The sequence below is a fragment of the Apium graveolens genome, chromosome 7 (assembly GCF_009905375.1).
Source record: "Apium graveolens cultivar Ventura chromosome 7, ASM990537v1, whole genome shotgun sequence".
Classification (NCBI taxonomy): domain Eukaryota; kingdom Viridiplantae; phylum Streptophyta; class Magnoliopsida; order Apiales; family Apiaceae; genus Apium; species Apium graveolens.
This window is the reverse complement of record NC_133653.1, coordinates 260,427,721-260,441,012: the sequence shown is the minus strand read 5'-3', so window position 1 is coordinate 260,441,012 and position 13,292 is coordinate 260,427,721. Positions and strand designations below refer to the sequence as shown.

The 13,292-nt window shown below is 36.3% G+C and overlaps 1 protein-coding gene across 1 annotated transcript; it reads right to left on the bottom strand.

The window, feature by feature from the left end:
• Window positions 1–4,020: 4,020 nt before the first annotated feature.
• Window positions 4,021–5,871, bottom strand: LOC141674796 (uncharacterized). Its single transcript, XM_074481500.1, has 3 exons — window positions 5,764–5,871; window positions 5,214–5,255; window positions 4,021–4,419 (listed from the first exon to the last, which is right to left on the bottom strand). The coding sequence occupies exons 1-3, from the start codon at window positions 5,869–5,871 to the stop codon at window positions 4,021–4,023; spliced, it is 549 nt and encodes a 182-aa protein (XP_074337601.1).
• Window positions 5,872–13,292: the final 7,421 nt, after the last annotated feature.

Below are 13,292 nucleotides of genomic sequence, written 5' to 3'. Positions count from 1 at the left end.
AAATTTTAGACAAATGTATTCATATTAAAATCCACATTATTATTTGAATATAAACATATTTTAAACTAAAAATATAAGTATAAATGTTAAATAAAATTAATATATGGCATGAAATTTTAATTTTATACTTTTTTTAAGAAAATCATGTATGTAGTATAAATAAATATATTATATTTTTGTATTATGATCTAGTGGCTTGATATCACCTGATAAAACTTACTATATCCTATGTTATATGAACCATCGAGCTATATTTTTTTGAATGAGTCATCCAGCTAAATTCTTGGCTCATCAAGCTAACATAAAAATTTATCAAACAATCTGGACAGGTGATTCAAGTCTCGTCCAGTATTTTGGTATGGTACATGGGTTAACAAATGACCCCTAAGTCTCTCATTCGTTCAAATCTGACAGCGTTTAGTGCCTTAGTTAACGAGTCTGCCCTCTGCTCGTCTGAGCATATGTGCTTCACGATTATGTCCCCATTTTCAATGCATTCTCTTATGAAATGAAACCGGATGTCGATATGCTTACTTCTACCATGAAAAACAGGGTTTTTTGCTAAGTCGATGGCTGACTTATTATCTATAAACAATGTCACAGGTTGTATATATAATCCTGTAATCTGAGACAGCAGCTTCCTTAACCACACTGCTTGACAAGAGGCTGCTGTTGCCGCCGTGAATTCTCCTTCGCATGAGGAAAGGGCAACGCACATTTGTTTCTGTGAATTCCATGTTATCAGACTTTTGGTGAGGTAGAAAATCATGCCCCCCGTACTTTTCCTGTCCTCCACATTTCCTGCAGGGTCACTATCAGAGTACCCAATCACCACATTGTTTTTCTCATCTTTTGTGTAGACTAAACCCAAATCCATCGTTCCCTTGACATAACGTAAGATACGTTTCACTGCATTTTGATGCATCAGTGTGGGCCTCTCCATAAATCTGCTAACAATGCCTGCTGAATAGGGTAGATCAGGACGTGTCTGAACTAGATATCTCAGCCCGCCTATCATGCTTTTAAAATTAGTAGAGTCGACTGGCATGCCTTCTTCATCTTTGTTGAGAATCTCCTTGGGATGTATTGGCATTTTAGTTGAGTTATAGTACAACATTCCTGCCTTGTTAAGAATCTTCTTTGCGTATCCAGTTTGCTTCAGTTGAATGTACCCATTACCTTGCTCAACTTCAATGCCCAGGTAATATGTGAGTTTTCCCATATCGCTCATATCAAAGCTTTTAGCCATCTGTTCCTTGAATTCTTTAATTTGGACAGTGTTTGAGCCGGTTACCAGCAAATCATCGACATAAACGCCTACGATTAGCACTTCTTTTCCCACGTGCCTTGTATACACAGTTTGTTCATAGGCACATCTGACAAAACCTAATCCTTCCAGACACTTGTTTAATTTTGAGTACCAGGCTCTTGGGGCTTGTCGTAGTCCGTATAGAGCCTTCAAGAGCTTATAAACAAGGTGCTCTCTTCCACGTTTAACATACCCCTCAGGCTGCTTAACGAACACTTCCTCGTTGATTTCCCCATTCAAGAATGCAGTCTTTACATCGAGGTGGTGTACCTCCCAATTTTCTTTTGCTGCAAGTGCTAATAGTAGCCTGATCGTTTCAATACGAGTAACAGGGGTGAATACCTCATCGAAATCCACCCCTTTCTTTTGTACGTATCCTTTGGCTACAATTCTAGCCTTGTGTTTTATGATGTTCCCAGCAACATCTCGTTTCAATTTATAAATCCACTTGAGATCAATAGCTTTACGTCCCTTTGGCAATTCAGTTAGTTCCCATGTGCCATTTCTTTCAACAGCGTCCATTCGACTTGCATTGCCTTCTTCCACTCGTCTCCTTTTGCTTCTTGAAAATAATTGGTTGGCTCATCTATTCCCATGAGATACAGTTCATCATCTTCCAGCTCGACAGGTTCAGTAGAATCATATATTTCACTAAGAGTTTTGAATTTCATAGGTTGCTCATCCTCGGAACTGGAGTTTGTTACACTGAGGTTTGGCTCACTATGATCACTTATGTCTCCACTTTCTTCTGTTTCTGAATTTTGAGGCGACGTACTCGAACTCAATATCTGGTCACTGTCTGTACTTTCATCAGCCACTTTTGCTTCTTGGAAACTTGGTGTCCCTTCTTCAAAATTGTTGTTGGCATTTTCCTCTCGATAATTTGTAACTACACAGAAATTTCCAGATTGCATTATATTTACATCATTTTCTTTGCACCAGTCCCATGTTTTCATTTCTTCGAAGATGACATCACGACTCACATAAATTTTCTTTGTGACAGGATCAAAAAGTCTGTACGCCTTTGTGCCCGGTTCCTTGACTAGGTGAATTACAGCTCTGCTCCTGTTATCGAGTTTTTTTAGATTTACATGTGGTTCCTTCATGTGGGCCAAACAACCGAACACCCGGATATGATCTACGTGATGCTTTTTCTCTGACCAAGCTTCATAAGGGGTAATTCCCGTAATTGCACGTGTAGGAAGTCTATTCAGTAAATAAGTTGAGTGTCTAATTGCCTCCCCCCAGAAGTAGTTTGGCATATTCTTTTCCTTGAGTAAGCTTCGCGACATCTCAATCAAGGTTCTGTTACGCCGTTCAACTACTCTGTTTTGCTGCGGAGAGTATGGGGCATAAAAGTGGCGATTAATCCCAGCCTCCTCACAATACTGGGTAAAGTCCCTTGAGGTAAATTCTCCACCATTATCCGATCTGAAAGTACGTATCCTCTTTCCTGGGCTATTTTCAACCAACATGCGAAATCTTTTGAAGGCATTAAGAGTTTCACTTTTATTTTTCAGAAGGTAAGTCCACATAGCTCGACTATTATCATCAATTAAGACAAAAATATATTTATTACCTCCAGGAGTGCAAGGTGTAATTGGACCACAGAGATCTCCATGCACCAATTCGAGTGGTATGGTGGCTGAGAACTTTGATTGATTTGGGAACATCTTTCTGATCTGTTTTGACATAAGGCAGCTAGTACAAATTTCATCTGGTTGATTGATAGCAGGCATTCCGTGTACCATGTTGGTTGAGGACATGAGCTTCATGGCCTTGAAATTGACATGGCCAAGGCGTGAATGCCACAGCCAGTTTTCATTTTCGCATCGTGCTATCAGACATTTTGCATCGCCACTGTAAATTATCATTTTATACAGTCTATTCATGAATCGTTTAACTTTCATAAGTAGGTTACCTTGTAAATCTCGAACCCACAAGAACTCACCTCTGATCATTACGTTATACCCCTCTTCAGCAAGTTGCCCGAGGCTAATTATATTACTACGTAAAGAAGGGATGTAGTATACCTCTTTTAATTTCCTGTCTTCTCCATTTTTGCATCTCAACGTGATTGAACCCTTACCCTTGATTTGCACAACTGAACCGTCACCAAATTTTACTTGACCCACAATGCTTTCATCTAGTATGTCAAATTTTGAGTACTCCCCAGTCATGTGATTACTTGCGCCATTGTCTAAATACCATAGGTTAGATTCCACATGTTTCCCCTTGTCGTCTTGATTCAAATTTAGCCTCACACGTTCCTCGTTGATTAACATACTTACTTTCTCGGTTTCATTACTCTCAACCAATAATAGTGCAGGCTCATCATCGGATATTTGTGCCATATGTGCCTCTTCCTTTACTTTCTCTGTCTCGCTTCGGTTTCTTGCACTCAGCGGCATAATGCCCGTAGGCACTACAGTTGAAGCAACGGACCTTGCTTTTATCTCATGCGCCGCGGTTGTAATCTTTCCCACGAGTTCTCTGCGAGCTCTCACTGTTGCCTTTGTATGTACGCTTGGCCCATTCCTCCCTTGTGAGCAGCAGCTTACTCTCATCTTTTTCTCATTCAATCCATTCCTCCCTGGTGAGTAATAGCTTATTTCCACCAGTTTCCACTTGCCCTTTGAGGCGTTCTTCATGGGCCTTAAGAGAGCCCACGATTTCTTCTACTGTCATGGAGTCCAGATTGCCAAATTGTTCTATAGTAGAGGCAATTGTAAAAATTTTGACGGAACTGCACGCAATAATTTTTTGACCACGTAGCTTTCAGCTACTTCCTCTCCTAATTCCCGAATGTTTGTGACCAATCCTGTCAGTTTCATACTGAAATGATCTACAATCTCTGTGTCCTTCATCATCATAGACTCGAACTCCGTCTTAAGAGTCTGTACTTTCACCGTTTTGACGCGCTCCGCACCTTGGCACGTCACTTTAATTGCATCCCAAGCTTCCTTGGCGGTTTCCTTATCTGCAATGGATAAGAGGACATCTTCTGGTATGCCCTGGTATATTGCTGCGAGAGCAATTTTATCTACCTTGTCTTCAACCACCGTCGTTTTGGGATCTTTTGGTGATATCGCTTCCCAAACTCCATGGGCCTACATATATACTTTCATGTTCATAGCCCATGCTGTGTAGTTTGCTCGTGACAACATTGGATAACTCAAGCTGATCGTTCCTTCTTTAATCTTCCCCGACTCCATCGTTTGTGTCTATGGCATGTACTTGGGCTTCAACTGGACGACCAAAGCTCTGATACCAGAATATTGGCACAAAGATATGCAACTTAAGTGTCTGTATGTGTATTTTGATAAAGATAGCGTTGAACAGCTTTTATTATTTGATAATGAACTACAATACTTAAACTAAAATAATGCAAGTAAATGTCCTACAAAATAGCAACTAAACAACTAAAGTCCTACATCATCTCAAAGACTAACGTTTATTCAACAACGCCCTTTCCAGTTCTTTAGACCACGTCAACACGATCCAAACAAACTTTGCACGATAGTTTAATTAAGATAGCAACTAAGAAATAAATAAACGAGCTTCCCAAGTTTAGATTAAACGACCCAACATAGGATACATTGAATTCTAGCCCTAACAACTACTAAATGATTCTTGCATCACACCTATAGCAGTAAATATTAATATTAATATAATAATGCAAATAAATTAAAATTATTATTATTATTATTATTATTGCTATTATTATTAAATTAATACACATATATGCAAAAACTACAAAAATAAAGAGAGTTTACTTTATATATTTTCGTACGAAAATAATCAATAAGACAAAATAACTTGGCAACAAAATTTAGAAAACAAGATCCGTAATTATTCATCAAAAACAAAAGAGGCACGTTAATTATTTCCCTCAACGTACTACCTTCTTAATCTCATTGTTTTTCATACCAAAGAGGGCAAAATCCTGTCAAATCACAAGGTTAAAATTATTTTTACTATATTTTTGTAATATTATATATTTACATGACAGTTAAACTTTTGGAGCCATTTAATTGCATTTTAACAATAATCATATAAAAATCATCTTTTGAAGTAAAAGTTAAATTAATTTATTCAAATTAAATTAGGGGCTTTCAAACACCAAGTCAAATTGCTGAGTATGATGGAATCTGAGATGAAGAACATGCACAAGTTATGCCCCGATTTGGTACTAAATTTACGGTTATCTTCTAGAATGCACCAGTGGGCTACTCCACTCTGTGTGCATATATCGTCTTAATATTGAACCTCCAGCTGAACAGAAGATGCTTTCACAATGGAAAAAAACTATTAAAAACTATTAAAAAGTACTTTGATGTTTTTAACATAAACACCAAGTCAAATTGCTGAGTATGATGGAATCCGAGATGAAGAACATGCACAAGTTATGCCCCGATTTGGTGCTAAATTTACAGTTATCTTCTAGAATGCACCAGTGGGCTACTCCACTCTGTGTGCATATTAGGCCTCCCCATCTTCACTGCTCGAACTACCAAGTATTGCTGGACTAGCTGAAACACAAGTAGAGATGTGAAAGTCATTGACCAAAAACAGGGTGAAGTAACAAGATGTCTTCTCCTTTTTACTTCTCTTTTCTTTTTGCGCCTACCAGTATAGCTACCGATCATAACATTTCCCCAATATTTATCAATTTTTATTTGAAATAACCCTCTGATAATCTGATTATTATATATTTTCCTTTTCATTACTTAAGTAATAGAATATTTTCATTATTATGATTCAAATGCAACTTCAAATAACCTATTGAAATTAATACAAAAATCATAGGATTTCTAGGAAGTACACAACAAACCAACATGCCTCGAGTATAGAGAATTCGAGCTAGAACTCCAAAATACATTAAAAATCTTTTTCCCAACTTATTTTTACTTTAATATTTAATAACATCATATTTCATGAAATTTAAATTTTGAAAAGTCCAACTTGATAGATATCCAAAATAATCCTATTAATATCTCTGATATCTAATTAATATCTAGCATAAGTACATATGTACATATTTATTTGTGAAAAAAAACCTTAGACAATGTTTCTAAAAGAAAATCAATATGGTCGAAACCTGTTACTGCATATAGTTTCTAGGAAGGCATATCAATAGCCAATATAGTTTATGGGAAGGAATATCAATAGCCAACATTGGCTAAAAATAATTTCTCAGAAACTGGTCAAATAAACTATATCATGAATTGAAGATGAAAAAAGAGGTATAAACTCATATTACAATCTCCAAACTTTTACAAATAAAATGGGAAAACAGTGATGGAAAACTTCTGTTGACTAGGGAGGAGTGGATCAAACGGAATAGCAGAGGAGGTGCAGAGGGGTCGTCCAGCCAAAGAAATCGTTGAAAGGAAGGTGGACGTGGGTTACGCGACAAAAGCAGAGTAAAATGCTATAACTGCGGCATATATGGTTACTTCGCTGCAGAGTGTCGAAAAACCGGGAGAGAAAAGGAACAAAAGTAAGAAATAAACATGGCACAAATCAAGGATGACGAGCTAGCACTCTTATTGGCCAAACACAGTAAACAAGGGGAAGAAATGGTGTTGCTAAATGAAGAAAAGGTTGTACGAAAACTTGTGCACGATGGTGAACGTGCTGATTCAAACCTGTGGTATTTGGATAATGGTGCGAGTAATCAAGTGACAGGATTACGATCAAAGTTTAGAGAACTTGACGAGGGAGTAACTGGGCAAGTGAGGTTTGGAAATGGCTCACCAGTTGAAATAAAGGGGAAAAGCCATGTGGTCTTTGCATGCAAAAATGGGGAAGAACACACCGTCCAAGAGGTAAATTATATCCATTTGCTTTGCAATAACATAATTAGTCTTGGAGAATTGTCTGAAGTTGGAAACAAAGTCGTCTTAAATGGTGAGTACTTGTGGGTGTTTGAAAAATCAAGAAAACGACTTATGAAGGTGAAAAGATCCCCTAATAGATTTTATAAAATAACTATAGAAACCAGTAAGCCTGCATTGTTAATCTCTAAGACAGATGAATTATCTTGGTTATGGCATTCACTGGCCACATGAATTTTCAAGCTTTGACACTTATGCATTCTACACAAATGGTGCATGGGTTGCCGAAGTTTGAGAATCCAAAGACTATGTGCACAGATTGTTCGATGTCCAAACAGGTCAGAAAATCGTTCCCATCTCAAAGCAAATTATGTGCGAAACAAGTGCTTGAATTGGTGCATGGTGATCTTTGTGGTCCGATATCTCCGGCAACAACTGGTGGCAACAGGTATTTTCTTCTTTTGGTGGACGATTTCAGTCCAATAATGTGGTCATATACTCTAAAAAGTAAGGATGAAGCCCTTAATACATTTAAGAAGTTCAAAGCACATGTTGAAAATGGAACAGACAAGCGAGTAAAGACTCTCAGAACTGATCGTGTAGGAAAATTTTGTTCTCAAGATTTTATAACATTATGTGAGGAAAGCGGAATAGAAAGACACTACAAAGCTCCCTACTCTCCACAACAGAATGGGGTGATGGAACGAAGAAATAGGACAGTGGTTGCAATGGCTAGAAGTATGCTGAAATAAATGAATCTACCTTTGACGTTATGGGGAGAAGCTGTGAGACACTCCATGTATATTCTCGACAGGTTACCCACGCGATCTCTAACTGGAAGGACTCTATATGAGGCATGGAAAGGAGATAAACCAAACATAGGCCATGTACGTGTCTTTGGATTTATGGCTTATATGAAAATCCCAGGGGTACACACTAAGAAGTTGGATGACAGGAGCAAACCAGTGATACATCTTGGAAATGAACCACGAACAAAGGCAATGAACCAGGAACAAAGGCATATCACTTGCTTGATCCTCAAAGCAATAAGATATTTGTAAACATGGATGTGGCGTTCGAGGAAAGGAAAACATGGCCATGGGATCAGCATAGAGAGGAAAATCGTGATCAACAGACCACGTTTGTTGTAGTTGGCCCTGATGTTCAGAATAGTGAAGAAACTGTTATTCAAAGGGGGAGAAGAAAGCTTTCAATCACAACAAACGAGTATGGAGTCTGAAAATGAAGCAGTGACTCCATCGACAAAAGGGAGCATGCCCATGACACCACAGATGACAGTAAACATAGACCATTCAGAGTCTACAAGCTCGGACAGTAGCAGTAAACCGCGACGTTACAAATCTCTTGCTGATATTTAAAATGAGACATAGGAAATTAAGCTCGATGATGAGCTTCTATTGATGGGAATTGATGAGCTAATGAGTTATAGCAATGCTGAGCGAAATGGAGTCTATTGAGCAGAATAAGACATGGACACTGACAGAATTAACGGCTTATCGCAAAGTAATAGGCCTGAAATGGATATACAAGCTGAAGAGGAATGCTAATGGGGAAATAATAAAATACAAAACAAGGCTCGTCTCCAAAATATACGTACAAGAGCAGGGGGTGGACTTTGACGAAATTTTTGCTCCGGTCACCAGGCTCAAGACTGTTCGCTTTCTGTTGGCATTGGCTACCAAGACCGATTGGCAGATTCACCACTTGGATGTCAAAACAACATTTTTAAATAGAGAAATTTAGAAAGAAGTTTATGTTGCTCAACCTTAAGGCTTTATTAAAGAAGGTCAAGAACACTTGGTGTATAGATTGATTAAGGCTCTTTATGGTCTGCGTCAAGCACCACGTGTCTGGTATGCTAAACTAAACAAGTATTTTGAGAATCTAGGTTTTTCAAGGTACCCATATGAGCATGCATTGTACATCAGGAGTAATGGTGTTGAAGCTCTCATTGTTGGAGTCTATGTAGACGATCTCTTAATAACAGGTACTAAATGAATTTAAACAACGGATGAATGATTGGTTCGAAATGAATGATTTGGGGAGGTTGTCGTACTATCTGGGAATGGAGGTTCAACAAATGAAGGACTGTATAGAGCTAAAACAGTCAGCTTACACAAAGAAAATATTGGAGAAGGCTGGAATGCAAGCTTTTAACCCCAATAAATATCCTATGGATCCGAATGAGCATTTGACTAAGGACGAAGGCGGGAAACTGGTGGATCCAACAGAATACAAAAGCTTGGTTGGAGGACTTCGCTACCTTGTGCATACATGTCTCGACATGGCTATGCTGTGGGGATAGTCAGCCGTTTCATGGAAAAGCGCACAGTTCTTCATATGAATGCTGTAAAGCGTATACTCAGGTACGTCAAGGGTACAATTAACTACGGCGTGGTTTATTCGAGGGATATTGGAAACAATATGCTTACAGGATACTCGAATAGCGATTTTGGAGGACAAACAGATGACAGGAAGAGTACAAGAGGAATGGTATTTTATTTAAACGATAACCTCATCACATGGGTCTCACAGAAACAAAGGTGTGTGGCCTTGTCTTCGTGCGAGGCAGAGTTTATGGCAGGGACGACATCAGCTTGTCAAGCTGTTTGGCTGAGGAATCTGCTCAGCAAGCTAACAGGTGAAGATATGGGTCCAGTAATCTTGTACATTTCATGGGCGTAGTAAACATATAGACAAACGCTACCATTATATTCGAGAATGTGTTGAGAGAAAGGAGATCATTGTCAAGCATGTGAGTAGTGATATGCAACGAGCAGATTGCCTGACCAAAGCTCTCACTACTATCCAATTTGAAAGAATGCGCAGATTACTGGGAGTAATGGAGTTGCCTAAATAAGTTTCAAAACTAAGGGGGTGATTGTTGGAATTATTTTGAAACTTATAGATTGTTTTAAAATAATTAAAGTATGTGCATGTTGAATTAGTATGCATAGTCGTGGAGAAGTTTTAGAAATGGCATATGTAGACACGTAGAAGTAGAACTGCATTAGAAGAGTTAGTTGTTTAATGGTCCTTGTTTTTAGCTGCATATTCTATCATCTATCTATTTATATTGTACGCTTCAAATCAATAAAAACAACTTACACGCAAGTCTTTGTTTTTCTCAGTTTTACAATACACAGCTTATATATATATTTGTATACATCCTGGCATTGAGTATAAACAAGAAATATGCACTATGTTGTTGAAAACCAACTCAAAAAAATAGAAATTTTACTTTAGCATTAAGTTTTACATCATTTATAACATGATATATATATATAGCTAGGGAGATGATCGAAATACAAACAACTTTTAAAATTAAAGCTATAAACTAATATAAGCCACTAAGTCAATCTAATATAATCCAGGCACCACACATAATTGACCTAACATCCTCCTGCACAAAATCTCAAGTTTCTAAACACATAAACTATATCATTTAATTATTTTTAAGTATAATTAATGGCATATGCATCATGAAAGTTAGATGTCCTTATTGAAACTATTTGTCATTCAATATTACTAAAAAAATATAAATTAGTATTGTCTATTAATCATGTCATCAATATAATAGAATAATAAGAAAATGAATTATAACCACACACCGCTTTTAGAGAAGGCATGTAATGGTAGAATCCTCTACACCCATCCTCTCTCACTCTAATTTTTATCATGTACTGATGTATCATAACCAATCCCCTTGAAATACCTGTAGAAAACAATTAATTAGAAAAAAATTAACTATGATTATTTATTTATTCAAGAGGAGGAGTAAGGAAATATACCTTGCCAATCTTGATTTACATGTGGAGGGTGGTTTTCTTTATTGTCTTCTTCATCTTCGAATATGTTCATCACTGTTTAGTGTAAATTTGAGTCTCTATGAAATAGATGGGGGCGGCTGACAGTCAAATGTTAGGGTTTGTGAAAAGATAACACTCTTTTTATAGGGAAATTTCCTATATAATTACTAATTTTATTAAGATTTTTTTTAAATTCTTAATGTTGTATATCTTTATTTATTTTTTATTTCATAGTCAAAATTTCACAATTATTTTGAAAGTTAGTGTTTGGTTCCACTTTTTAATCCTTCGAACATATTATAAGTGCACCGTTGTTATTTAATAAATATGATGTCATATAATTTGCAATATAACACTTTTAATATTTTTATTATAAACTAATTAACAATAAACATCCTAAATAAAATGTAAAAAAATATAAATATGACATATCAAATTTTAGTTTTGATTAGTTTAATAATGTGGTTGAAAAATAAATATCCAAATTACGCGTCAACATAATTTAGACTATAGGTTTATAAAATAAATTATATATATTAGATATCGGTTATATAATTAAAAAAGAATATATAATTGGTTAATATTTATTTTATTAGATATTTTTTAAAGTGATAAATCGTAAAAGATTTTTATAACTCATAATACAAATTTAAAAAGTATACTCATACTAAAAATAAAAATTTGAAAATAAAAAAATTTATTTGCACATTACTAATAATGAAGAGTTAGATGAGAGAAGTTATATGAGATAAAATCCTGTGTAAAAGGGATAATGTATACCATATATTGTGTATCTCTCTCAATTATACTTATGGTAGAATCATATTTGTAATATACAACTTATTTATATATTTACTACACATTACTAGTGGAAATAGTTGGAGTTTATCATACAAATTGATACTAATGAAAATATCATACATCAGTATGAAAATTAGTATGACAACTGAGGCAACTCCCAACAATCTGCTTAATCCCCACTCTCATACTCCAAGCCCCACATGCCTCGGCCTTTAGCCCATCAGGGGTAGCCCACTTGCCTATCCCAGACCGGTACTGGAGCCATATGAGAAATTATTATGGAGTGTTGAACTAAATATTTGGTACCACTTGGTGGGTTTGTTAAATAAATTTTAAATCCACATAAGTATGATATTATTTATTTTTAGGGCCCAGCCTGCATGAATTTTTTTTTGAGCCCATCATCTAAAAAGGCTTCCTTCTAATAGAGTTAAATGGTTGTTTGTAAACTAGCAATCTCATTCCACAAATAAAAGCCTATGTAGTGACTTAATGAAAACATCTTCAATCATTAATAAAATATATAGTATGACAAATATTAATATTTTTTATTTTATCTTCCACATACATTGTTATATTATGCACCACCAAACAAACTAGAGTGCACATCTCACCATCATTAATAATAAATAATTAGAATTTTATATGTACTACCAACCCATACTTATTATTAGTCTTTATAATAAAATAACATCAAAAATTATTAAAATACTTATTTAAGTGATATTCAATTTTCCTACTAATTCTCCTTGTGTTATTACTTTACTATGTTTCTGATGTGAATTCCTAGGGGTTTCCCCACGGACCCAGTGACACAAGCTACTAAAAGCATACAAGACTCTGACAGCTACTTTGCAATAAATAGGTAGGGCACCTAGGTTCTTCGGATAGATAGCGACTTAAAGTATTTATCTGTCCAGGTTGAAGCGCGATTCTTTTGGGGGCCATATGGTTCACCCACGTAATTGACTTTCTTCTTTTATAGCACATTTTATATTTTAGCCTTAGGCTGAGCAGTCTACAAGATACAAGAAAGAAGGCAATGTCAATGCAGACTTGGTAAACCGGACTCGGCCACCTCATCTCGAGATCATTGGGATTAGAAAATCTCGGGAACATGGGAAAAAACTATTGAAAAAATACTTTGATGTTCTTCAACATAAACACCAAGTCAAATTGCTGATGTATGATGTCCGAGATGAAGAACATGTACAAGTTATGTCCCCATTTGGTGCTAAATTTACGGTTATCTTCCATATTGCACCAGTGGGCTACTTCACTATGTGTGCATATTAGGCCTCCCCATCTTCACTGCTCGAACTACCAAGTATGGCCGGACTAGCTGAAACACACGAACAGATGTAAAAGTCATTGACCAAAAACAGGGTGAAGTAACGAGATGACTTCTCCTTTTTACTTCTCTTTTCTTTTGCGCCTACCAGTATAGCTACCGATCATAACATTTCCCCAATTTTTATAAATTTTTATTTGAAATAACCCTCTGATAATTTG